The sequence below is a fragment of the Chiloscyllium plagiosum genome, unplaced genomic scaffold, assembly GCF_037043375.1.
Source record: "Chiloscyllium plagiosum isolate Xiang-an unplaced genomic scaffold, Cpla_swu_hap1 HiC_scaffold_18, whole genome shotgun sequence".
Classification (NCBI taxonomy): domain Eukaryota; kingdom Metazoa; phylum Chordata; class Chondrichthyes; order Orectolobiformes; family Hemiscylliidae; genus Chiloscyllium; species Chiloscyllium plagiosum.
This window is the reverse complement of record NW_028270156.1, coordinates 33212154-33238496: the sequence shown is the minus strand read 5'-3', so window position 1 is coordinate 33238496 and position 26343 is coordinate 33212154. Positions and strand designations below refer to the sequence as shown.

At 43.8% G+C, this 26343-nt stretch overlaps 1 protein-coding gene across 1 annotated transcript in view; it reads right to left on the bottom strand.

The window, feature by feature from the left end:
• LOC122557736 (eukaryotic translation initiation factor 4 gamma 2-like) overlaps positions 1-16603 on the bottom strand; it is a 59254-nt gene extending 42651 nt beyond the window's left edge. The window contains exon 1 of the mRNA XM_043705681.2: positions 16496-16603. Coding sequence (XP_043561616.2) covers positions 16496-16603 — 108 coding nt within the window. The remainder of the gene's footprint in view (positions 1-16495) is intronic.
• Between the last annotated feature and the right edge of the window lie 9740 nt (positions 16604-26343).

Here is a 26343-nt window from a genome sequence, read left to right as displayed (position 1 = left end):
CCCGTCCACCTGGACACCCCGTGCTGGCCTCCTACCTGCCCTCGACCTCTTCATAGCAAACTGCCGCCGCGATATTAACCGCTACCTGAACTCCCACACTCCTCCCACCCACTCCAACCTCTCACCCTCGGAACGCGCAGCCCTCCACTCCCTCCGTTCCAACCCCAACCTCACCATCAAACCAGCTGACAAGGGAGGCGCAGTAGTAGTTTGGCGCACTGACCTTTACACCGCTGAGGCCAAACGCCAGCTCGCAGATACCTCCTCCTACCGTCCCCTTGACCATGACCCCACCCCCCACCACCAAACCATCATCTCCCAGACCGTCCATAACCTCATCACCTCAGGGGACCTCCCATCCACCGCCTCCAACCTCATAGTCCCACAACCCCGCACCGCCCGTTTCTACCTCCTGCCCAAAATCCACAAACCTGACTGCCCCGGACGACCCATCGTCTCAGCCTGCTCCTGCCCAACCGAACTCATCTCGGCATACCTCGACACGGTCCTGTCCCCATTAGTCCAAGAACTCCCCACCTACGTTCGTGACACCACCCACGCCCTCCACCTCCTCCAGGATTTCTGCTTCCCCGGTCCCCAACGCCTCATCTTCACCATAGACATCCAGTCCCTGTACACCTCCATTCCCCATCACGAAGGACTCAAAGCACTCCGCTTCTTCCTTTCCCGCCGTACCACCCAGTACCCTTCCACCGACACCCTCCTTCGACTGACCGAACTGGTCCTCACCCTGAACAACTTTTCTTTCCAATCTTCCCACTTTCTCCAAACAAAAGGAGTAGCCATGGGCACCCGCATGGGCCCCAGCTATGCCTGCCTCTTCGTAGGGTATGTGGAACAATCCATCTTCCGCAACTACACTGGCCCCACCCCCCATCTTTTTCTTCGCTACATTGATGACTGTATCGGCGCTACCTCGTGCTCCCACGAGGAGGTTGAACAGTTCATCCACTACACGAACACCTTCCACCCCGACCTCAAATTCACCTGGACAGTCTCGGACTCCTCCCTCCCCTTCCTAGACCTTTCTGTTTCTATCTCAGGCGACCGAATCAACACGGACATCTACTACAAACCTACCGACTCCCACAGCTACCTGGACTACACCTCCTCCCATCCTGCCCCCTGTAAAAACGCCATCCCATTCTCCCAATTCCTTCGTCTCCGCCGCATCTGCTCCCAGGAGGACCAGTTCAAAATACGTACAACACAGATGGCCTCCTTCTTCAAGGACCGCAATTTCCCCCCCGACGTGGTCGACGGTGCCCTCCACCGCATCTCCTCCACTTCCCGCTCCTCCGCCCTTGAGCCCCGCCCCTCCAACCGCCACCAGGACAGAACCCCACTGGTCCTCACCTACCACCCCACCAATCTCCATGTACAGCGCATCATCCGCCGTCACTTCCGCCACCTCCAAACAGACCCCAGCACCAAGGATATATTTCCCTCCCCTCCCCTATCAGCTTTCCGTAGAGACCACTCCCTCCGCGACTCCCTTGTCAGATCCACACCCCCCACCGACCCAACCACCACTCCCGGCACCTTCCCTTGCAACCGCAGGAGGTGCAACACTTGTGCCCACACCTCCCCCCTCACTTCTCTCCAAGGCCCCAAGGGAAACTTCCATATCCGCCACAGATTCACCTGCACCTCCACCCACATCATCTACTGCATCCGCTGCAGCCGGTGTGGCCTCCTCTATATTGGGGAGACAGGCCGCCTACTTGCGGAGCGATTCAGAGAGCACCTCTGGGCCACCCGGACGAACCAACCCAACCAACCTGTGGCACAGCATTTCAACTCCCCCTCCCACTCCACCGAGGATATGCAGGTCATTGGACTCATCCACCGCCAAACCACAACAACCCGACGGTCGGAGGAGGAGCGTCTTATCTTCCGACTGGGAACCCTCCAACCGCAGGGGATGAACTTGGACTTCACCAGTTTCTTCATCCCCCCTCCCCCCACCTTGTCTCAGCCGGATCCCTCCAGCCCGGCACCGCCTTCCTGACCTGCAGTCTTCTTCTTGACCTCTCCGCCTCCATCCTACTCCGACCTATCACCCTCACCTTGACCTCTTTCCACCTATCACATTTCCAACTCCCCTCCTCCAAGTCCCTCCTCCCTACCTTTTATCTTCTCCTGCTGAACACTCTCTGCTCATTCCTGAAGAAGGGCCTGTGCCCGAAACGTCGAATCTCCTGTTCCCTGGATGCTGCCTGACCTGCTGTGCTGTTCCAGCAATAAAGTTTCAACCCTAATATATGCAAAAAACATCTTGGGATTTTTATTAACCCTACTTGACAAGGACATTTTATGGCCCTTTTAACCATTTAATGACTTGTTTAAGTTCTTTCCTGCTTCCTTTATATTCCTCAAAGACCTTGTCTGATATCAGTTTCCTAAACCTTATGTATGCTTCCTTTTTCTTTTTGATTAAACTTTCAATATCTCTTGTCATCCAGGGTTCCTGAATCTTACCATCCTTATCCTTCATCCTCATAGTAACATGCTGGTCCTGACCCCAATGAACTGGCCTTTAAATGAGTCCCACATGTGGATTTGCCCTCAAAAAGCTATCCCAAACTAATTTTTCCAGTCCCTCCCTAATATTGTTGTAATTAGCCTTCCCCAGTTTAGCACATTAATCTGAAGACCAGGCTTGTTATTGTCCATAACTATCTTAAAACTTCAGGAATTATGATCACTGTTTCCAGAATGCTCCCCCACTGAAACTTTGATTACCTGGCTATGCTCAATCACCATACAAGGTTTAGTATGGCCCTCTCCCTAGTTAGACCATCTACACATTATTTCAAGAAACCATCTGAATGCACCTTACAAATTTTGCCCCATCCATGTCCTTGGCACGAAGGGAGTCCAAGTCAATCTTGGGGAAGTTAAAATCACTCATTCCTTGGGAACCCTGAAATTAAACTAGATTATTTCCAATCTTGTTATGATTTACCCTGAGATGATGTACTTCTAACTATATATTTCTGCCATCATTAGGATGGGCCATTTCCACTTTCATAACAGCATCTGATGGTGCCCATGCCTTAGCACATCTCCTCATTCATACCTTTGTCACCTCGAGGCTTAACACCTAACTAATGTAATCCTGGCTGGTCCCCACATTTTCTCTCCATAAACCTGAGACCATTCAAAAGACCTGTGTCCTGACTATACCACCACTTATCTAAGATGTCTGCGCTTGTTGACTTATGTAGATACTCGGTTAAATAATGCCACAATATTAAAATTGTTTTCCTTGTTTTTAAATCCTTCCATGGCCTCTTTCTTCAAATTAATTTCTTTTGCCGAAGGATGGATTCAATGTTGAGCTGTCGATTCTGCAGTGGGCAACATCATGTTTACAGCTAGGTTTCATTGCTAAACTAGGATGAGACCTGACAATGTCCCAATCTTTAATGAGGTTCACTCTATGAGGAAAATTACCTTGATGTGTTGGACACCTTGTTGGTATTTGGCACCAGAACCATTGTCCTTTGTCTGGGATTATCTGCCCTCACTATTCAAGACATTATGTATTTCGAGAAAAGTTGCCAAATATACCTGCATCAGATAATATTTAGTTTCACTCGTCAGCCAAGGTGAGCTCACAGGATACGCACATTGGTGTTCATTGCCAGCTACTTGGAGGCATACTTGAGAGCTGAGGATATTGAGGGGTGCCATTGAGTACTAAGAACATTCGCAAATGCCATACATTATATGGTTGTTAATGACTCAGGTGCTGTCACAGACATCCTCCTATATCCTAAGGCCTCATCTCTCCCAATCTGTGTAATTTCCTCCAGCCCTATAATGATCTACATTCTTTAAATTCCTCTAATTTAGGCCTCTTGACCATCCCCAGTTTTAATTATCTCCATAGCTATTCCGTTAGTTGCCTGGACCCATAAGCTCTGGAATTCGCTCTCTCAAACTATTTGTTCACTACTTTTTTATCCTCCTTTAAAATGCTCTTTAAAATGTCCATGTCTAAGGTTTTCGCCCATGCTAGTACATCTTTATATGTCCCAACAGTTTTTGTTCATGCAACTTATCTTTTCTATGATAAAGGCATTCACAAGTTGACGTTATCCTGTGTCTATTAAGAGCCATTTTAAAAGAAGAGACAGAGGCAGAGAAGTTTAAGTCGAGATAAGAATCTGAAGGCAGAGATATAAATGTGGATAGGAGGGAGTGAGATCATTAAATGTTTCAACAACAAGAATAAGAATTTCAAACATAAACCTTCAGTGCCGATGAAGAGGCAAGGTAATTGAAAGAAGAGAATGACCCAAGTTCTTCATGAGTTTTAATGGCTTGGAGATGTCCACATAAAATAGCATATGTGAAAGTAATCCTTGAGTGATAATAAATCTTGATTGCTATGCAAGGCACAGTTGGTGGTTGAGTGACCGAACTGACTGGATATTCTATTTTTTTAATGCTGTGAATTGAGGAGTAAATATTGGCAAAGTGTTATGCCTTGGATAGCACATTGGACATCATACCCCACTATTCCTGGAGTAATCACAAAACTTAAGATTGGATAAAAGTACAGAAACTTTACTAGTTTTCCTGTCTTTTAGACCCAGGTTGATAGGAAGCATGGACCCCGTTTTCTTTTTATCACTTCATGTCTCGACAATGCAGTATGCCCAAGTATATCTCTATAGGTTATCTTATACTTTCTCAGTGTATAACCATCCAATCTTTCTGTGTTAAATTGTCGAACTGTAGGAGATTCTCTGGGAAACTTTTCTTGCCTTCTATCCCACTCCTATTATCTTCATCATCTTCCACTTCTCTTCCCATGGGTTCCTCCTTATCTTCTTTATGTTTATGTGATGTGACTGATTCTTCTTCCTTTGATCAGGAGTATTTATCAAATAAATCACTTTACTAACTCTCTTAGCTATTTTATATGCACCACTGAATTTCACTTTCAGAAGCTCACCTTGCAAACACAGCAATACCAATACTTCATGTCCCACAGGAAACATTCTAGTTGCTGAATGTTTATATTTTCACTTGTTAAACTTACAAATACTCTTGTGCTGTCTTACATGCTGCAGTGAGTCTTTCCAGAAACAGGGATACCCAATTCAACATTGAGGATTCATCTTTATTTTGGTTCAAACATTTCTCCCTAATTAATTTTAATGGACATTGAATCTCATGACCATAAACATCGAGTCATAGAGATGTACAGCACGGAAACAGACCCTTCGGTCTGACACGATCATGCTGATCAGATATCCCAACCCAATCTAGTCCCACCTGCCAGCACCCGGCCTATATCCCTCCAAACCCTTCCTATTCATATATCCGTTCAGAGGCCTTTTAAATGTTGCAATTTTACTAGCCTCCACCACTTCCTCTGGCAGCTCATTCCATACATGTACCACCTTCTGTGTGAAAAAGTTGCCCCTTAGGTCTCTTTTATATCTTTCCCCTCTCACTCTAAACCTATGCCCTCTAATTCTGGACTTCCCTACCCCAGGGAAAAAAGCTTTGTCTATTTATCCTATTCATGCCCCTCATAATTTTATTAACCTCTATAAGGTCACCCCTCAGCCTCCAATGCTTCAGGGAAAACAGCCCTAGCCTATTTAACCTCTCCCTAAAGCCCAACTCCTCCATCCCCAGCAACATCCTTGTAAATCTTTTCTGAACCCTTTCAAGTTTCACAAAATCAATTCAAAGTGGCTAAACCCTGTAAATACCTTTGTGGAATCGCTGGTAGCAAATAGGAAATAAAATCTAATGTTTTGTCACAGACCACAGAGTTTGAATTATAAGGAAAGGCTGGTTAGGCTGGGACTTTGTTTCACTGGAGCACAGGAGATTGAGGGATGACCTTAAAGAAATTTATAAAATCATGAGGGGTTTAGATAAAGTGAATGACAAATGTCTTTTCCCTAGGATGGGGGATTTCAAGACTAGGGGCATATTTTTAAGGTGAGAGGAGAAAGATTTACAAAAGACATGAGAGGCAATTTTTTTCCACAGTGAGTGGTTCATCTGGGAATGAACTTCCAGAGGAAGTGGTGGATATGGGTACAGTTACAACTTTTAAAAGACATTTGGATAGTACATGAATAATAAATATTTGGAGGGATGTAGGCCAGGTGCAGGCAGGTGGGACTGGTTTAGTTTGGGATGGACTGGTTGGACTGATGCATCCTGAACTGGAAAAGTGAGGGCTAGGGGTTGCTCCACTGAATACATTTCACCCTGCCCTTTCATACAATCTCTTCCTCGCCTTTGCCTGAAACCCCCATTCTTCCCTCAATCACCTGTGATCATAATATTCTAAAAAATAAGGGCACATTGATCAGTTCAGCCATTCAACAGGTTTATGGCAGATGGGATTTTCACCCTCCCAGTCCTAAATCTTGGAGAAAGCCAGTCTGGAGCAGTTAAGTGCCTAATGGGCTGCTGATTCCATTAGGCCTTCTGCATAGAGGTGACACAAGATTCTGATTGGTTCTCCAATGTTATGCTCCCTGTATTATGCAAGAAACATAGGAACAAGAGGAGAACATTCACCCCATCAATCTGTTCTGCTATCCAATTAAAATGGTAAATTTTACAGGACTATGGGGAATGTGCAGATACAATGACAACTGGTTGCTCTTTCAGAGAGTTGGCACAGGCATGATGGGCTGAATTAATTCCTTTTGTAATATAAATATAGAGTGCTAGAGAAACTCAGCAGGGCTGGCAGTATCAGTTGAGAGAGAAGCAGAGTTAACACTTCAAGTCCAATGTAACTCTTCCAAAAGAAAAGCCAGAGCTTCTTCACACTTTCTGTTTTTATTGCAGATCTCCAGCATCTGTAGCATTTTGATTTATTTAAGCGAGTTCCTCCTGTGTTGATTGAGTCTATGATTTGAAGTACAAATGCACATTGATGTCTTCAGCACATTATACATAATATCTTCATTCAACACAGAATTTTAAGATGAAGCACAAAGCTATGTCTATCGAATTCTTTAAGAGTGCAGAACAATTCCACTTAAAATTTATCTTCATGCACAAATGCTTACTAGCTAAAAATACATGTTGAAAAGTCACCTCTATTCGTTATTAGTGTTTTAAATGACAATTTCACTGTTTCTGCTTGAGTGATTAAGTTTGCAATGTGTTCACCAAAAGCCAACTCAGTAATAATGAGAAGGAACAGCCAATTAGCATTCACAAATTATTTCTCTTGAGGGACCAAAATACTATGCAGATATGATGGTCAGAATGTTAATGTTAAGTCTGTATATAGTATTTAACCAGTTTTGAGCTAGTGGGCAGGTGCTGCACACTCTTCTATGTTTAAATTAGCCACAGTCTAATAAATTTATATCAATTCTTAGCCGAATAACATCTGCAAAGAGATATTATCGATCACTAATGTTCCATTGCGATAGGCATTGTGGGAATTGATTGGCTGAAGAATTCAGTTCAAATGACCACTAATTATATACTTAACATGCTTTCAGAAGCAGCAGCATATTTTGTCTTAAGAAAGATCTTTGTTTGGTTTCCATTTCGTAGTTTAATTTCTCCACATCCTCAACAGATTTCAATATTTTCCAATTTTGTTGACTGAGTATGGAAACTTCAAATATTAAAATAAAGAAATATTTGTAACAGGAACAGGCCATTCAACATTTAAAATCTGCTCCACCATTCAATTATTTTGCTTGAAGGACCCATTTTCAACTCAGTTAAGAGCTGGGTAAACTGTATTCGTGGCTTCACCTTTTAGGTTGCAATGGTACTTAAATAAAAGCTACACTGATCAAGGCCATGGTGCAGCTAGGCCCAGCAATGCATGAGGAAAGCAGTTTCAGAAATTTGACCAAGTAACGCTAAAGGAATGGTGATATATTTCCAAGCCAGGATGGTGAGTGGTTTTGGGGAAACTTGCATGTGATGATGTTCTTTTAAATCTGCTGCTCTTGTTCTTTGAGATGTTTGTGGTCATGAAGGTGTTGTCCTAGCTTTGGTGAATTTTTGTAGTGTATCTTTGTAGGTAGTGCAAACTACTGCTAATGAGCATGAGTGGTTCAAGCACTGGATGTTTGTGGGTGTGGTGCCAATCAAGTGGGCTGCATTGTCCTGGATCCCAGCTGTGGCCTAACCAATGTTTGATACAGTTCTAGCATAACCTTGTGGCTCTTGAACTCTCTGCCTTGATTGATACCTTATGTCTTCTTAATCACTTTACCTACATGTCCCAATACCTTAAGGATGTGGTGGAAATGCATGCCAAGGTCCCTCTGATCCTTGGTATTTCCCAGGTTCCTACCATTCATCATGTATTCTCTTGTCTTTGTTTGTTCTTCCCAAGTGCATCACTTCACATTGGCCCATTCACATTGGCACATTGAATTCCATTTATTACTGATCAGTCCATCTGACCAGCTTGTCTACATCCTCCTACAGTCTAAGACGATTCTCCTCACTATTTACCAGCCCACCAATGTTTGCATCTCAATCTTTGTAACTCACATGTAATGTAACCAGCTATTAAGTACTACGTTACAGACCTATCCTGTACAGCAAGGCCACACCTCTCTTCTGCAGAAGAGATCATGTGGGCATTATTCTCCACTTTGCACCAGTAACATAAATTAATGTCAGTAAGAAAGACCGGTGACAGTGAACCTAAACAGTCCTAGAGAACGTGACCACCACATATACTAAAGGTTCCCATTCAAATCAGCTGTGGTTTGGGAGTAGCTGTTTTGCCATGATTCAGAACTTTTGAGTTCAAATCCAACTTCGAACTTGACCACAAAAATTGAGATTGGCACTCCGGTGCTGTAATGAAGTAGGGCTACACTGTTGTTGATCATTTCTGATGAAGGGCTTTTGCCCAAAACATCGATTCTCCCGCTCCTTGGATGCTGCCTGACCAGCTCTGCTTTTCCAGCATCACACTCTCGACTCTAATCTCCAGCATCTGCAGTCCTCACTTTCACCTACACTGTTATTGGTGCTGCCTTTCAGATGAGATGTTAAACTGGGGCTCATGTGCTCACTCACCTGAATGTAGGAACTCCCGTACACACATCTTGAAAGAAGCACTGTGGAGTTCACTGTGGTGTCCAGAACCAATATTTATCCTTCAATCAATCAACTTCATTACATAACTTTTTGTTGGTTATTACTGCATCGCTGTTTGTGGGAACTTGCTGTGCACAAAATGGCTGCTGTGTTTCCTACACTGCAATAGTAACTGCATTTCACAAGTACTTTGTTGGCTGTAAGATGCTTTGGAATGTTTTGAGATTGCAGAAGGTACTGGAGAAAGCAATTTTTTTCCACACTTTCTGATTTTCCACACTTCAAATCACACGCACCTTCACAAATGGGTATAAGGCAGAAATGGTGTAGCAACAACACACTGAGTGCAGTTTGTTTGCAAGTATGCAAACTGGCTTTGAAATGGCTGCAGTGCTTGTATTTTAAAAATGTTGCCAAGATTGATAGAGCTATGAAGGTTCATTATATATTTCCAATTTATAGAGGCTCCAGAGACTGTCACAATGTTACTGAAACATCAGTTTCAAGCATTGATCCCCATTTCCCTCCCCACAATCACAAGAATTGCTTAAAAAAAAACTATTTAAAAAGCTGTAGAAAATAAAAGGAGTTAAATTTTCAGGGATGTGTATTGGCAGTCAGAATTTCTTGTCTCATCATATCTGTTTTGGGAAAGTGCCCTTTGCAAAGTTAGGATTTTAGTTTTGCATGTGAAGGACAGCTGGAGTTATGCCAGTTGCCCCTGGAGGGATCGCGCAGATAGCACAACAGCTTGCTGAATGCCCAGGCCAATTGCTTAAAAGGTGCCTGGTGCCTTATGCTCAGGGACTTTGTACCAGATACAATAAAATCAATAAAACAGACCTCGAGCCCTTGTCCCTCAAATCTCTCACTCTCCACTCACTTCCCTGTGCCTCTTCATTCTCCCCACCTACACCCTGCCTCCACATAACCACACAGGCCTACCTATACCACTCAACCCACCTCCATTTGACTGAGGGCCTAGGTATCCATTAATCTATTGAAATAGTTTTTCCTGAGTTACAACACTGCTTGATTGCAATTGAGCTGGCCAGGTTGGGAGTCCAGGATATGCCTCTCAACACACACTAGACCAAATTACTGCAGAGATGCTGGAATCTGTACTGTAAACTACAAATGCTGTAGCGGAAGAGAGAGCAAGCAAATGTTTCGAGTCTAGATGATTCTTCATCAGAGCTGAAGTGGTGTGTAGGGGCCAGCATTAATGTTATAGTTTGGGAGTGGGTGTCAGATACTAGTGGAGAAACGCTGCTGATAGGTTAGATTAAGTGATTGGAATGTGAGAATGGCAGAACAATGGTGTGTCTAATTGCCAGATTGAAAGAACAGAGCTGGTCCTGAAGAAGCATTACAGCCGAACTATCAAAAATCACACAACACCAGGTTATAGTCCAACAGGTTTACCCCTGTATTTGGAAGCACTAGATTGGAGTATAAACTTATACTCGACAATCACTTGATGAGGGAGCAGCGCTCCAAAAACTGGTGCCTCCAAATAAATCTGTTGGACTGTAACCTGGTGTTGTGTGATTTTTAACACCGGCATCACCATATCATGACCCGAAACGTCGACTTTACCATCTCACAATAATGTCTGGCCTGCTTTGTCGTTCCAGCCTCCTGCCTGACAATTCTAGACTTGAAAGGACAGACACTGGGCTGGGGGGGAAGGGAGAAAGGATATGATAAAAATCTAAAAGGGAAGAAATGGGAGATGGTCCACAATTTGAAGGTGTTGAACTCAATAATGTATAAATTCCAGAAGAATGTAAAATGCCTAGTCTGAAAATGAGATGCTGTTCCTCTAGTTTACGCTGTGATTCACTGGTACACTGCAGCACGCCGAGGACAGACATGTGGGTATGTGAGCAAGAAGCTGTGTTAAAATGACCGACTACAGGAAAGTTGGGGTCATGCTTGCGCATAGACTGGAGGTGTTCTGTAAAGGGGTCACCCAGTCTGCTTCTGGTTTCGCCAATGTAGAATAGGCCACATTGAGTGCAGTGAAAACGATACACAAGATTGGAGGAGGTACAGGTGAAATGCTGCTTCACCTAGAATAACTGTTTAGGTCCTTGAATGATGAGCAGGGATGAGGTGAAGGGCAGGTGTTGCATCTTCTGTGGTTACATGGGAAGGTGCCGTAGAGAGGGGGAAGGTATTGTTGGTGGTTGTGGAATGGACTAGAATCTCCTGGAGGGAGCGATCCTTACGAAATGCAGACGGGGGAGTGAGGGGAAGATGTGTTTGGTGGTGGCATTATGGCTAGAGTTTTCTGAAATGGCAGAGAATGATCCTTTGATGCGGAGGCTGGTGGGATGAAAAATGAGGACAAGGGGAACCCAAGTATGCTGTTGAGTGATGGGAAGGGGCAAGTGCGCATGCACATGTGATAGGTCGGATGTGATGGAGGCCTTGTCATCCACAGTAGATAGGAAACCAAGTTCATAGAAGAAGCAAGCCAATGCCTTTATCCTCCACTGGTGAAAGATGAAGCTGGAAACCCAGAAATACGTGCTGGCTGCCATTTTTAGAAGTCTGCAGATTCTCCCTCTGTGTGCAAAAAATCTGACTCTATAAGAGGCAGATAGACTCCCAAGTGCACAAATGTCTTTAGAAACCAAATGTGAAACCTCCTGTGGATGATTGAAACATATTTGAAAGCTATCTGTCAGCAATCTTGGTTCAAATATTCGTTTGAATCTATTTAACATGGTTGAGAGTGAGGTTAGAAATTCCTTTATTCAGAGGTTTCTTGAAGGTTTTGTGGTAGGAAGTGCAGGAAATAGAAGGATAATAGATGTAGAAGGTCAATGGACTGACTCTCAACCTGGAGTGTAATCCCAGCTGTGCTCACTAATCTAGACAAGCTCCTGGACTGACAAAGCTTCAGTTTTAAGATTCTTATCCAGATTTTCATATCCCTCCTCTTCGATAGCTCTACCCTTTCTTTGTAATCTCTTTTATCTTACACTCCTCCAAGGCCCCAGACAGTCTTCTAGATCTGGCATCTCATGCATTCCTGCCTTTTATTACTCCACCTTTGAAGGCCATGTTTTCAGCTGCCTGGGTCCCAACATTCAGAATTCCCCTCCCCCAAAATCACTCGGTCTCTCTCTCTCCTCATTTAAGATGTACATTAAAACCTGTCTTTCGGGCAAAGGGTTTGGTCACCTGCACGAATAGATCCTTTAGTAACTCAGTGTCAAAATTTGATTGATATTTGCTCCTGTGGAGTGCACTACAGCAATTTATTACAGTAAAGGTGTCATATAAATGCAAATTGTTGTTGGATGATAGATGGACAGACTTGGCAGGCAGTGAAATCGATGTGAAAGTGATGGATGGGCAGACAATGGCAGGGTAATCAATGGATAAGTGATGGATGAACAGACCCTCAGCCATTTCTCTGCATTATCAAGCTGTTTCTTTTCCTGTTTTGAAGTTGTTGTGGGCAGTGTTCAAATGTTACACTCAGCTTTTCACATTAAACTTTAAAGAAAAGATGAATAAAGCAAAAGAATCCCTTAAACAGCCAACTGGAAAGAATAACACCAACAATAAAATTAAAATAAATGTCCATCAAAATGCCTGCCATGGAGAAATGCAAAGTTAAACAGATCAAATTAATAAAAATATTGGATGGGGGATCTTATAGGGGCCTGAGTGACAGAGGCTATAATGAGATTTGTGGCAGAATAGCACGAGAAGTTTACCTTGTAGGTTATTTTGGACATTTGTCAAACTGTGAGGTGACTTTCTTACTGGGCAGCAGCAAGTTACCAATTAAGGAAGGTTATAGATTGTTAAATGTTTTGCTTAAGCTCAAGCTCATCTTGTCAATATACAATTTCCATTCTTGCCAACCGCACTGAGCAAGCTAGACATTGAGAATTCTTGACCTGGAGTACCTTGAGATTTCAGGTAGCCGCTGCTCTAAACAATCTCCTCATTGGACACTGGGCACTGACCTTGGGGCACCCTCCATGAGCACTGGCCACAGGCACCCAAAGTCCATGGACATTGGCATCTGACATGTACCAACCTTGATGAACCCTCATGGCACATCTCCAATCCACTTGCAATATGCTCCTGTCCTTTTATTTCTAGTTCATGATGGATGACATCACTAATTGAGTCAGGAGCTGGTGGAGAGCTTTTATTGCAATCTATGCAGTGCCACATTGCTTTTAGGTAGTGAGTTTTAGATTTTGCTGAACTAACAGTTAATACATTTCCTCATAAAGACATTGTGAGACTTAATGGCAATCACTTCCCACCAGCCTGCTTTCCTTGACTTTCTTGGTGCTGGTGGTTGCAGGTTCAGAAGGTGTTATCGATGAAAGACACCTTTAAGGAAGATAGTAATTACTTCAAACCCTTCTCAAGGATTCGTACTCATAACATAAGTTACATTAGATTTAGAGGATTATTTGACAGTCGATTTTAAAAAGTCTTCATTCCCTTTTTTGATGAAAAGTTTGAGCTAGTTTCAATTTTGATCCATTACCAACACCATTAAGAAAGAACACTTGCAACACAGAGGAAGTGCCCCTATCTTTGGCCCAGAAGATCTGCATTTAAGTACCAATTGCTCGATGGGTTTTACAACATATCTGAACAGGATGATTTAAAGTATCTATGTCTGGGTTTCAGGTGCCAAAAATAAAGAACACCTTCATATCTTAAAAAAAGCCCACGAGAAGCATTTCCAGGTGGCATTTATCATGTTGCTGTTGATGGGATCTTGCTGTGCACAAAACTGGTGTCATGCTAATGCAAAGTAATTCACCAGATGTGAAATTTTCTAGGATAACTCTGGGAGATGAAGAAAAATGATTTAGAAATGCAAATGTTAAAATTGTTCATGGCTGAGCAGCTGATATGTGAAACAATCCATCTCCTGTTTGTTAGATAATGCCATCTGCCCACCTGTTGTATTGGTGTCTCTCAGATCCCACAGTTCATTTAAATGTAAATCTGATCTCTCTTCTGTCTCTGTTTGATGCTACAGTCCATGGTTTTTGTTTGATTTTAAATTTCCAGTTCCTAGGTATCCATTATGTAAGTTGTAATCAGTTTGTGCAAAACATTTCTTGATGCTGGATGCTAACTTTGGCTTGTGCTCATTTTTACATGTGTCTCTCAGGACTGAGGTTTTCTACAGTATTCATTATTTCCACTGAACTCCTGGAGAAGTTGCCTCAATTTTCCAGAATTTCTTTACCCCTCAGTCCAATTAGGGTTTGTCTTGTCTCTCTTGGTTCTTGCTGTATTGTAACTGAGACTTTCCAAACTGACTGTATTTCAGGATAGATCTTGAATGTAACATCAACCTTCAAAAGAGTGTCTGATCCAACTCAATCACATTTATTTATTTTAAGGTAGTAGACCATAGTTAGTTGTAACTTCCTTACAAATACAGCTGTTCTTAAGTGCTACTAGAAGCACATCTCTCCACCACATCTCAGTAAAAATTCGCTAAGCATCCTAATAGCAAAAGCACTCTCCCTTGAGGTGTTCACCTCATCATGAATACTTCTCATGTGCAATAAAGTGGCACAATTCCATATTTCTGTGATCCCTTTGGGATTGTTGAGGTAATGGCTGTCCACAGCTGATATCTAAGGTTGGAAATGGATCCTAGTGGGTCTGCCATGATGTTGCTCATGATAATTTCAACAACTGCAAGGCTGCGTATACTGCTTTTCCCTAATTGTCTTTGAGAAAGTGGTGGTGAGCTGCCTTCTTGAACCATTGCAGTCCATGTGATGTAGGTACATGCAAAGTTATTGTTGGGCAGGGAGTTCTAAGATTTTGACCCAGAAACAGTGAAGGGCTGATGATATAAGTGTAAGTTTAGACCGTATAAAATATGGTGGAGAAGGTGGCAATGTTCCAGTGCATCTGCTGCCTTTGTCCTTCTAAGTGTAGAGGTCCTTCAGGTTTGGAAATTGCTGTTACAGAAAGCTGAGCAAGTTGCTGCCGTGCATTTTTGTAGATGTTACACACTGCCAGAATGCATAATGTTGGGGCGTGCAAATGATCTACGGTGGTGAATGGGTGCTGAACAACTGGGCTGTTTGTCCTGAAATGTGTCAAGTTTCTTGACTTTCATTGGAGCTTCACTCCACCTAGTATTCCATCACACTCCTGACCTGTGCCTTGTCTTTGGGTGTCAGAGGTGAGTTTCTCAAAGCAAAATGTCCAGCCTCCAGTCTTATAGTCAGAGTATTCATATGGTTTGTCCAATTCATTTTCTGGTCAATGGTGATCCTCAGGATATTGACAGTCAGTGATTTCAGTCTTGACAAAACAAGACTGATTGATTTCGCATTGAATGTGACTATTACTTGTCACTTAGCAGTCCAAGTACAACGGTTGTTGAGATATTGCTCCATAACAGCATGAACTGTATCTGAGAAACCGCAAATAGTTGTCAAATCATCAGTGAACATCACCACTTCTAACCTTTATGATGGATGGAATGTTATTGATGAAGCAACTAAAGATAGTTGGGCCTAGGACAGTATCCTGCAAAACCTCTGCAATAATATCCTGGGAATGAGATGATTGGCCGACAACAGCCATAATCATTATCTTTTTGAGCTGGGCGGCAGGGTGGCACAGTGGTTAAATTCCAGCCTCAGGCAATTGACTATGTGGAGTTTGCACGTTTTCCTCATGTTTGCTTGTGTTTCCTCTGGGTTCTCTAGTTTCTTCCAAAGATGTGCAGGTTAGGTGGATTGGCCATGCTAAGTTGCCTTTAGTGTCCAGGTATGTGTAGGCTAAGTGGATTAGCCATGGGAAATGCAGGGTTATGGGATAGATGGTGGGTCTGGGTTCAATGCCCTTTGGAGGGTTGGTGTGGACCAAGAGGCTGAATGGCCTATTTCTGCATTGTAGGGATTTTTTTTTTAGATTAGATTACAGTGTGGAAACAAGCCCTTCGGCCCAACAAGTCCACACCGACCCGCCGAAGCGAAACCCACCCATACCCCTACGTTTACCCCTTACCTAACACTACGGGCAATTTAGAATGGCCAATTCATCTGACCCTGCACATCTTTGGATGGTGGGAGGAAACCGGAGCACCCGGAGGAAACCCACGCAGACACGGGGAGAACGTGCAAACTCCACACAGTCAGTCGCCTGAGGCGGGAATTGAACCCGGATCTCTGGCGCTGTGAGGCAGCAGTGCTAACCACTGTGCCACCGCAATTTTATGATTTTAGCCAGAATTTTCCTCTGATTCCCACTGACTTCAATTTTCCCAGGGTCCCTCACGCCACACTTGGTCAAATGCTGTTTTGATGTCAAAAGGAGTCACACCCATCTCTTGAATTCTGCCGTTTTTTGTTTATGTCCTTACCAAGGCTGTAATGAGATCTGGATCATGGTGGCTCTGGCAGAACCAATACTGAGCTTCAGTGCTGATAAATGCTGTTTTGATAGTACTGTCAATGACGTCTTTCGTCATTTTGCTGATGATTGAGATTTGTTCCGCTTTCTGAGGACAGGACATGCCTGGGCAATTTTCCACATTGTCAGGTAGATGTTAGTTCTGATAGAGAATGTCTCTTACTAATGTAAGGGATTCAGTTCAGTGCTTAATCTCTCCTTGGCATGTTCCAGATTTCTTTCTCTGCCAGTTGTTCCTCCTTGCCACTTTGAAATCAAAGTTCCAGTTTAACTCTGAGGTGTGTACATGTATTGGACACGTGGAAACACAATGAAGTCCCCATTTGTAATCTATATTCAGATGATGAGTGGGGTGGTAGCCCAGGACCGGGAGACACATAATTTTAGAGAAGAATTTAGAGGAGTAATCTTGGGACATGCAGAAACCTTTAATAAGTGATCTTAAAAACCAAATTTAGTCAGGCATTTGAATCATCGTTGCCTGGTTTTTTAAAGTTAATAATATTTACCCATCACATATCAGAATCAGTGAGGTGAAAATGATGGCAAGATAGGTTCTGAGGGAATGTCACAGGAATTGCCAGATCATGTTGACAAAAGGACAAAAAAATTAGCCTGAATTAATCACCCAATGGAAAATATGTGGGAAAGGAGGAAGGAGAAACAATTCCATGCAACTAGAACTGTATGTACACAAATATTTATTCCCAATATGTGAACCCAGAATCTAGGCTGTCACTCTACTGGAGGGAGCAGGGCGCTGTCAGACAGTCCGTACTGAGTAAGTACTCCACTTGGTCAAGTGGGGCTTGATGTACAGTACAGAGTGTTAGAGAGGGAGCGTTGATAGGATGCGACATTGCTAGAGGGTCTGTCATGCACAATTGCTACACTGTAAGAAAACAAGTGTCAAGAGCATTGCACTGCTGAAGGTCAGGGCAGAGGTAGCCCTGCACTGTGGGAGGGCATACTGACAGCACTGCACTTGGGTAGGATGATTAGAAACCATGATTGGCAAAACAACTAAGGGTAAGATGAGAATTTTTTATGCAACGGGTTGTTCTGATGTGGAATCAGATGCAATAGCAACTTCTAAAGGGATTTAGATAAATATTGAACAGGGTATAAATTGCAAGGTTATTGGAAAAGCCCAGGAAAGGGACTTGTTGAAAATATTTCAAAGAGCTGGCACAGACACCTCAGCTAAATCACCTTCTTGAATTTTGTGTCATTCTATGAGTTAATTGTTGTGTTACAATGTTGTGCAAAATAATTTCAGGTCAACCAACACTTGTGAAAATGCAAGTCAATTAATCTAGATCCCAGTTCAGTGTTAGTTTAAACCTACAGTTTACTTAATGAATAAAATTAGAAAGACTTTTGCAAAATGTCAGTTTGCAGCTGCATCCAACCTGTAATTAATTCTGGAGGCAAGATAAAATGTACATTTCAGAGTGGTATCATGAGCTGTAGTTACAGAATAGCATCATAAAGATTCAGCAAAGAATTCTCAATGCATTGAACTCAAAGCTGGACTTGACTGAGCAGCATAACTCAGACTAAAATGAAACAAAGGAACTGTCTCTTTTGTGAATCGATGGACAAAATGGACAGAAAATCTGTTGCAATTCTTACATTTCTTTCTTCCATTTACAACTGCATAGGGGTTATGTTTTCATTTACTGAGTGTGAAATGCGTAATATATAGGATTTGTTGCTCGAAATATACCTCTGTTGATAATCATTTCAAGTAATGTCACTGTAAGTGAATGACATCCAAATGATGAAAGGCATTTTTATCTCTTTCCTACCTGACAGTTTGTGCTAATGTAGGAATCGCAATCGAATTGCCACAGCAATTGCCTCCTAAACAGACATTTAACGTGGCAAACGTGAGGACTGCAGGTGCTGGAGATTAGAGTTGAGAATGTAGTGCTGGAAAAGCACAGCCAGTCAGGCAGCAGCTGAGGAGCAGGAGAATCAACGTTTTGGGCAAATGCCCTTCACTCATTGATCAACTTCAGCAATCTCTGATCATCCCAACAACTTTCTTTAACCCTGATATGTCTTATTTTCTCAGGGACAGTGGGAATGATAAATTTCATGCATCAGGTTAACATCTCAACCAACAATTCCAACAATGCAACAGTTCCTCAGTGCAGCATTCCCTCAGTACCACCCCCCCACCCAACTCACCCAACCCCAGGAAGTGCTTGCCTTGATCTTGTTCTCAGGTCTATAGAGTGGGAGGTGGAACCCATTACTTTCTGAATGAGATATGAGAGTGCTACTCATTCAGTCACTGCTAATACTGTAACAAATAAGAAAGCTTGGAGGGGTTTCGGCTGGGGTAAAGGTAGCTGGGAGTGTGCTAGGTAGATGGAGGTGGAGCTAATGGCAATAGTTTGGAGAGGAGGGTGGAGTGAATAGATGGGAAGGAGGATGGACAGGTAGGACAGGTCATGAGGGCAGTGCCGGGTTGGGAGGTTGGATCTGGGTTAAGATGGGAGGGGAGGGGAAATGAAGAAACCGGTGAAATTCATACTGATGCCTTGGGCGGAAGATGAGGCATTCTTCCTCCAGATGTTGGGTGGTTAGGAAGTGGTGATGGAGGAGGCCCAGGTTCTGCATGTCCTTGGTGAAGTGGAAGTTGAAGTGTTTAGCCACGGGGCAGTGGGGTTGCTTGGTGCAGGTGTCACGGAGATGCTCTCTGAAGCATTCTGCAAGTAGGTGTCCTGTCTCCCCAATATAGAGGAGACTGCAACGGGAGCAACAGATACAATAAATGACATGTGTGGAAGTGCAGGTGAAACTTTGATGGATGTGGAAGGCTTCTTTAGCGCCTTGGACGGAGGTGTGGGGGAGGTGTGGGCACAGGTTTTGCAATTCCTATGGTGGCAGGGGAAGGTGTCGGGAGGGAAGGGTGGGTTGGTGGGAGGTGTGGACCTGACCAGGTAGTCGTGGAGGGAAAGGTCTTTACGAAAAGCGGATGGGGTAGGGAGGGAAATATATCGCTGGTGTGGGGTCCGTTTGTAGGTGGTGGACATGGTGGAGGATGATGCAATGTATACAGAGGTTGGTAGGGTGGAAGGTGAGGTCAGGGTGTGGGGGTTCTGTCCTTGTTATGGTTGGAGGGGTGGGGGTCGAGGGCAGAGGTGCGGGAAGTGGATGAGATGCACTGGTGGGCATCATCAATCATGTGGGAGGGGAAATTGCCATCTTTAAAGAAGGAGGCCTTCTGGTGTGTTCTGCGGTGGAACTGGTCCTCCGGGGTGCAGGTGCAGTGGAGGTGGAGGAATTGGGAATAAGGGATAGCGTTTTCACAGGAGGCAGAGTGGGAGGAGGTGTAATCCATGTAGCTGTGGGAGTCGATGGGTTTGTAGAATATGTCCGTGTTGAGTGGAGATGGAAAGATATAGGAAGGGGAGGGGTGTGGCTGACATGGTCCGCGTTAACTTAAGGTCAGAATGGAATGTGTTGGTGAACTGTTGATGAACTGTTCAACCTCCTCGTGGGACCATGAGGTGGCGCCAATACAGTCATCAATGTAGCAAAGGAAAAGATGGGAATGATGCCAGTGTAACTGCGGAAGATGAACTGTTCCACATAACTGACAAAGAGACAGGCATACCTGGGGCCCATGCAGGTGCCCATGGCTATCCCATTTGTCTGGAGGAAGTGGGTGGTTTCAAAGGAGAAATTATTGAGGTTGAGAACCAGTTCAGCCAAATGAATTAGAGTGTCAATGGAGGGGTATTGATGGGGACGATGAGAGAGGAAAAAACAGAGGGCTTAGATTAGATTAGATTACATTACAGTGTGGAAACAGGCCCTTCGGCCCAACAAGTCCACACCGACCCGCCGAAGCGAACCCACCCATACCCCTACCCCTACATTTACCCCTTACCTAACACTACGGGCAATTTAGCATGGCCAATTCACCTGGCCCTGCACATCTTTGGACAGTGGGAGGAAACCAGAGCACCGGAGGAAACCCACGCAGACACGGGGAGAACGTGCAAACTCCACACAGTCAGTCGCCTGAGGCAGGAATTGAACCCGGGTCTCTGGCGCTGCGAGGCAACAGTGCTAACCACTGTGCCACCGTGCCCACCATTACAATTCGATTCACTCCACATCATATCAAGAAATGATTAGAGGCATTGGATACTGAAAAGCCCATGTGCCTTGACAAGAGTCTGGCAATAGTACTGAAGACTTGTCCTCCAGAATTTTCTGCTCCCTTTGCCAGTATAGTCACAACGCTGGCATCTACTTGACAATGTGGAAAATTGGGCAGGTATGTCCTGTACACAAAAAGCAGGACTCAAATATGGCCAAATACCGCCCTATCAGTTTCCTCTTAATCATCAGTAACGTGCTGGAAGGTGTCATCAATAGTGCTATCAAGCAACACCTGCGCAGCAATAACCTGCTCACTGATGCCCAGTTTGAGTTCCCCCAGAGCCACTCATCTCCTGACTTCATTCAAGCCTTAGTTCAAACATGGACAAAAGAGCTGAATTCCCTTGGTGAACCCTTGACATTATGGGTGCAGTCGACTAAGTGTGACATCAAGGAGCCCAAGAAAAACTGGAAGCGTGGGGCAACTCTCTACTGTTTGGAGTCAGACCTTGTACATAGGAAGATTGTTGACATTATTGGAGGTCAATTATCTCAGCCCTCCAGAACATCTCTGCAGGAATTCCTCAGGGTTTAGTCCTAGGCCCAACCATCTTTAGCTGCTTCATCAATGACCTTCCCTCCATCATAAGGTCAGAAATGGGGACATTTGCCAATGATTGCACAATGTTCAGCATCTTTCACAACTCCTCAGATACTGAAGTAGTCCAAATGCAACAAGATCTGGATAATATCAAGGTGTGAACTGATAAGTGGCAAGTAATATTTATACCACACAAATGCCAGGAAATGGCCACCTCCAATAAGGGACAATCTAACCACTGCACCTTGACCAGTATCAATTTACTGGGGTTACAATTGACCAGAAACTCAACTGGACTCACACATAAATACTCTGGCTACAAGACCAGGTTCAAGGCTAGGAGTACTGCATCAAGTAACTCCTAACTCCCCAAAGGCGAAAATGAGGACTGCAGATTAGAGTTGAGAGTGTGGTGCTGGAAAAGCACAGTAGATCAGGCAGCATCTGAGGAGCAGGACAATCGACATTTTGGGCAAAAGTCCTTCATTAGCCTCATTCCTGATGTAGGGCTTTTGCCTGAAACGTCGATTCTCCTGCTCCTTGGATGCTGCCTGACCTGCAGTGCTTTTCCAGCACCACATTCTTGACTCCTGACTCCCCAAAGTCTGTCCCCTATTTACAAAGCACAAGTCATCAGTGTGATGGAATACTTCCCGCTTGCCTGGATGAGTTCAGCCCCAACAACACTCAAGAAGCTTGAGTCCACCGAGGACAAAGCAGCCCACTTGATTGTGGATGTGGTGCCAAACATCTACTCTCCACTGTCGACATTCAGTAGCAAGCAGTGTGTATCATTAACAAAATGCACTGCAAAGATTAACCAAAGATCCTTAGATATCAACTTTCAAACCCATGACCACTTCAATCTAAAAGGACAGGGGCAGCAGATAAATGGAAACACCAATATCTGCAAGTTCCACTTCAAGCCACTAACCATCATAACTTGAAAATATAGTGTGGTCTCTTTACTGTTGCTAGGTCAAAATTCTGGAATTCCCTCCCTAAGGGTGTTGTGGGTCAACCTACAGCACGTGATTTTCAGCAGTTCAAGATGCCAGCTCGCTCCAAACTTCTCAAGAGCAACTAGAGACGGGCAATAAATGCTGACCAGCCACCCATGTCCCACCAGTGAATAAAAAAAAGGTCTTGGCCTGAGATCCAGATTTTGTTGAATCCACAATATCCTGGCTCTGGATTGAGATTTGAGTAGAAAGTTACCAGTCAGTAAAAGTAACTTTTAAAGTTAGAAAAAGGAGTAGCCACCTTGCCGACATCAATTCCAATAGATATCAAAACTGTACAAATTGTATTCTACCATTCTAAAAATAGGAATTGCTGTGTACAGGACTTAAAGGAAGAAGTATTTGATTTAAACCAACTCATTGTGATTCTGGTTTAAGTTTTGGAGGGCTTTTTAACCAGAATATTATTGGGTGCCATTAGTCTTTTTTTCAAATAAGTGTATTGAAAGTAGCGTAATATTCCCATCGGGACTTTGATACGACTGCTTTTTTCTCAAAATTCTGTTTGAAAGGCTTTTGACTGCAATATAATCCAGAATTAATAGAAAACTTACTGAATTTCTTAAAGATGAGTTATTTTAAAACTGCAATGAATTCAATCTATTTTAGCTATTTATCAATGATTAGAATAGGTATAGGCACAGCTGAAGAAGTTGCACTGGGACAGAAGTGCTAAGCAACAATCCACCGAATAACAACCTCAAACACAATGTTAAGCAAAAGCAACCCCTTTCTCAAAAACAAACATCGAAACAGATTCACTTCAGAACTGATCTCTCGGTTTCAGAAGTGGGAATCCTACAGTAATTAATGTGCTACTAACAGTTCCCTGTAGAGGTTGCTGTGGGACTGGCCGTAACCAAGTTAGAAGTAAAGGGCAACGAGGGAACAGAAAACACTCAGAAAATGCGGAGCAGCTTACACTGCCTGCAACATGACTTCATCAAATGTCCTATTTATCAGGCTACCCAATACGGTGAGCTTGTTTGGACTCAGATCAAAGGGAGAACATAAAAGCATTGGAATGCATTGTGTATTCACTGGGATGTCCCTGAGGATGAGAGAAAGCTCCTTTTTCAACAGAGTCTATGCTTTCAGCAGGTTGTAAAGCTCAAGATGTGACCTGGGTTACATCAGGACAAAGCTTCCGAAATACCCATAAGGGCAGAATTGAATTGAGCATGCTGGGGCTGGCAACAATGGTGGGGGAGGGGGAGAATTAGGTGGGGGTACATGTATCAGATCCTACTCATGGGGAAAACAGTGTCCAATTAATCTGGGCCAGGGACATCCTTACAAAGGAATCCTGCCTACCAGCAGCAAGGTGCCATTTAAGATCTTAGTAAACCACTTGACACTAATTGTCCTTGAGAGTATTGCTATCCAGGGTTTTATTGGGACTCAAATTGCTCTTCTCTGGCTCTTGAAAGCAAACTGTGTAACCCCTATTGGGTACCAGTTCGAAAGGAGGATGCCTTGATCTCAACCTGTTGTCTTGCCCTGATAGTACCCAGACTTCTAATGTTGATCCTCAGACTAGAATGTTGAGTATTACCAGCATGGTTCGAGACAAAAACAGGAGGTTGAGGATGGTCATGTTGGAAAGAGATTGATTCGGGGAATTGAAGTGGACGGTGACTGGGAGGTCCGGTCGGCCCCTGCAGGCCCAGCTGAGATGGGTCTCTTCCAACCTCGTTTACTGCATCAGATGCTCCCGATGTGGTTTTCTCTAAATCAGGGAGACTGAACACAAACTAAGGGAATGGTTCACCGAGCATCCCAGCCGGGCCCGCAGGGGCTGACCAAACCTCCCAGTCACCACCCATTTCAATTCTCTAACCACTCCTTTTCCAACATGACCATCCTTGGCCTCCTCCATTGCCACAATGAACTACAGCACAAATTGAAGGAACAACACCTCATCTTCCACCTGGGCAACCTTCAGCCCAGAGGACACAACATTGAGTTCTCCAACTTCAAATAACCTTCGTTCCCATCTCTTGACTCCCTTCCCAGCCCCTCCCCTTCCCTTCCACTGCTCCCTGCCACTAGCTGGATTCATTCTCTCATCGACCAACCAGGACGTACCCTCTACCTGTCTTCACCCAGCCCCACTTCACCACCCTGCCGTCACCACCCGCTTTATTCGCAGCTCCCCCCTGCCCATCCCCAGTCCTGAAGAAGGGTTACAATAAAAATGTCAACTTCTCCACCTCCTGATGCTGTCTGGCTTGCTGTGTTCTTCCAGCCTCCTGCCTGAGTATTACCAGCAGTCATTGTTCCCAATGGTACTGCCAAGAATGGGGAGCTGCCAGCCTTGGATTGAATGACTGGTGGAATTTTCACCACCACTGGTGCTAGATTACCTGGGAGACCTGATCCTGGGCACTAAAGTACCTAAGGAAACCTGAATGGCCTCCCACAGAATAAATGTGGGGCTCCCACCCGGCATCCTGTCAGTAGAGGGGCACTCCCATCACTGCAATTAAATATCAGCCCAGGAGTCATTCTTGTGTAGGAGACCATTCAGCCCATTAAGTTAATGCTTGCTGTCCAGGGAACAATCCAATCATCCTATTCTCCTATTCTACCTCCAGTAAATCTGCAAATTTTATTTCTCTTATTGCCACCAAATTTCCTTTATTAAAATCATTAATTGTCTCTGCTGTCACTGCCCTCCTTAGGCAGCAAACTCCTAGTCATTACAATTCACTGCATGAAATGTGTATCCTTACATTCTCCCACACTTTCTTCCAAAGAGAACTCTCTCTCTCTCTTCCCCTCTCTCTCCAATTAATACATGCACAATGGAGCATACTACTGTCTTTCTCCTAGAGTTTCTGCCCAAATATCATCCCTCTGACAGTTCAGCATTTCCTCAGTGCTTTCCTTCAAACAGCACAGCATTCCCCCAACAATGTCACACTGGTCCATACTAAGTAATGTACTCCCTGACAGTCTTTCTGTCAGTGGAGCACGTGCTCAGCACTGTCTCTCCAGCAGCATAGTACACTGCCTTGCTGATAGAGCAACACAAGCTCAGTAAGGACACTCCAACAGTGCAGCACTCCTTCAGTACTATCTCTCTGACAATGCAGCATTTTGTCAGTATACTGCACTTAAAATAGCAACTGTGGATGACTGGCTCTCGTGTGGGACTTGAAACTACCACTTGCTTGACTCAAAGATAGAAGTATTGCCCACTGAGTCACAATTGACACTTTCAAGTTGTAGCACAGCAGATTCAACATAAATGCTTCTATTCAATCATGGCAAGGATCCTGAAATTTGACCAAGTCTTGATGAAGACTTTATAAGACCTCACAGTGAAAAGCAAGGTCAAGGCTTTGGTTGAAGATGTATAATCGTAATTATATTTTACTTGATTCATTTCTTGTGCCTTTAGTCTTGATACAGTTGGGACTTAGTGTTTCCCACGAGTCCAAGACAGCCGAAGACATAAAACCCATATTTTCTCAAAAGAACACGTCTCTGAAAGATGTTGCTATGGTAACTGGCGCTGAAAAATCCTTAACTGAAGTACAGTGACTGAAATACATTTTTGTAAAAAGCAATCTAAAGTAGAGCCTGTGTATAATCATTGAAGTGTTTTGAAAAAAATCCAAGAAGCCATTCCAGTCAATGAGCAATTATCCAAATTCACTTGAGTCACATTTATTTCTGATCATTTCTTTTCATTACCCAAAGTATCTGCTACAACTACTCGGGACATTATTGCAAATAAGCTCTTTAAAGCATAATATCAGTGAGATTTTTCAGTCAGTAATACATTCAGTGAGTAATTCATTGTCCATAGAAATTCATAAGTGCAAAATACAGGAGGAGGCCATTCTGCCAATCATGCCTTTACTGGCTGTTCACTCGAGAAGCATATAACAAATTTCCCTGCTTCTGCACTTTTCTCTGCTTATGGTATTTATCCAATTTTCTTTTCAATGGACTCACTTCTGTGACAAATCATTCAATTTTCAAATTCCAACCACCACCTGCTCTGCAAAGCTTCAAGATCTCTGCTCATGTTAAATTCTG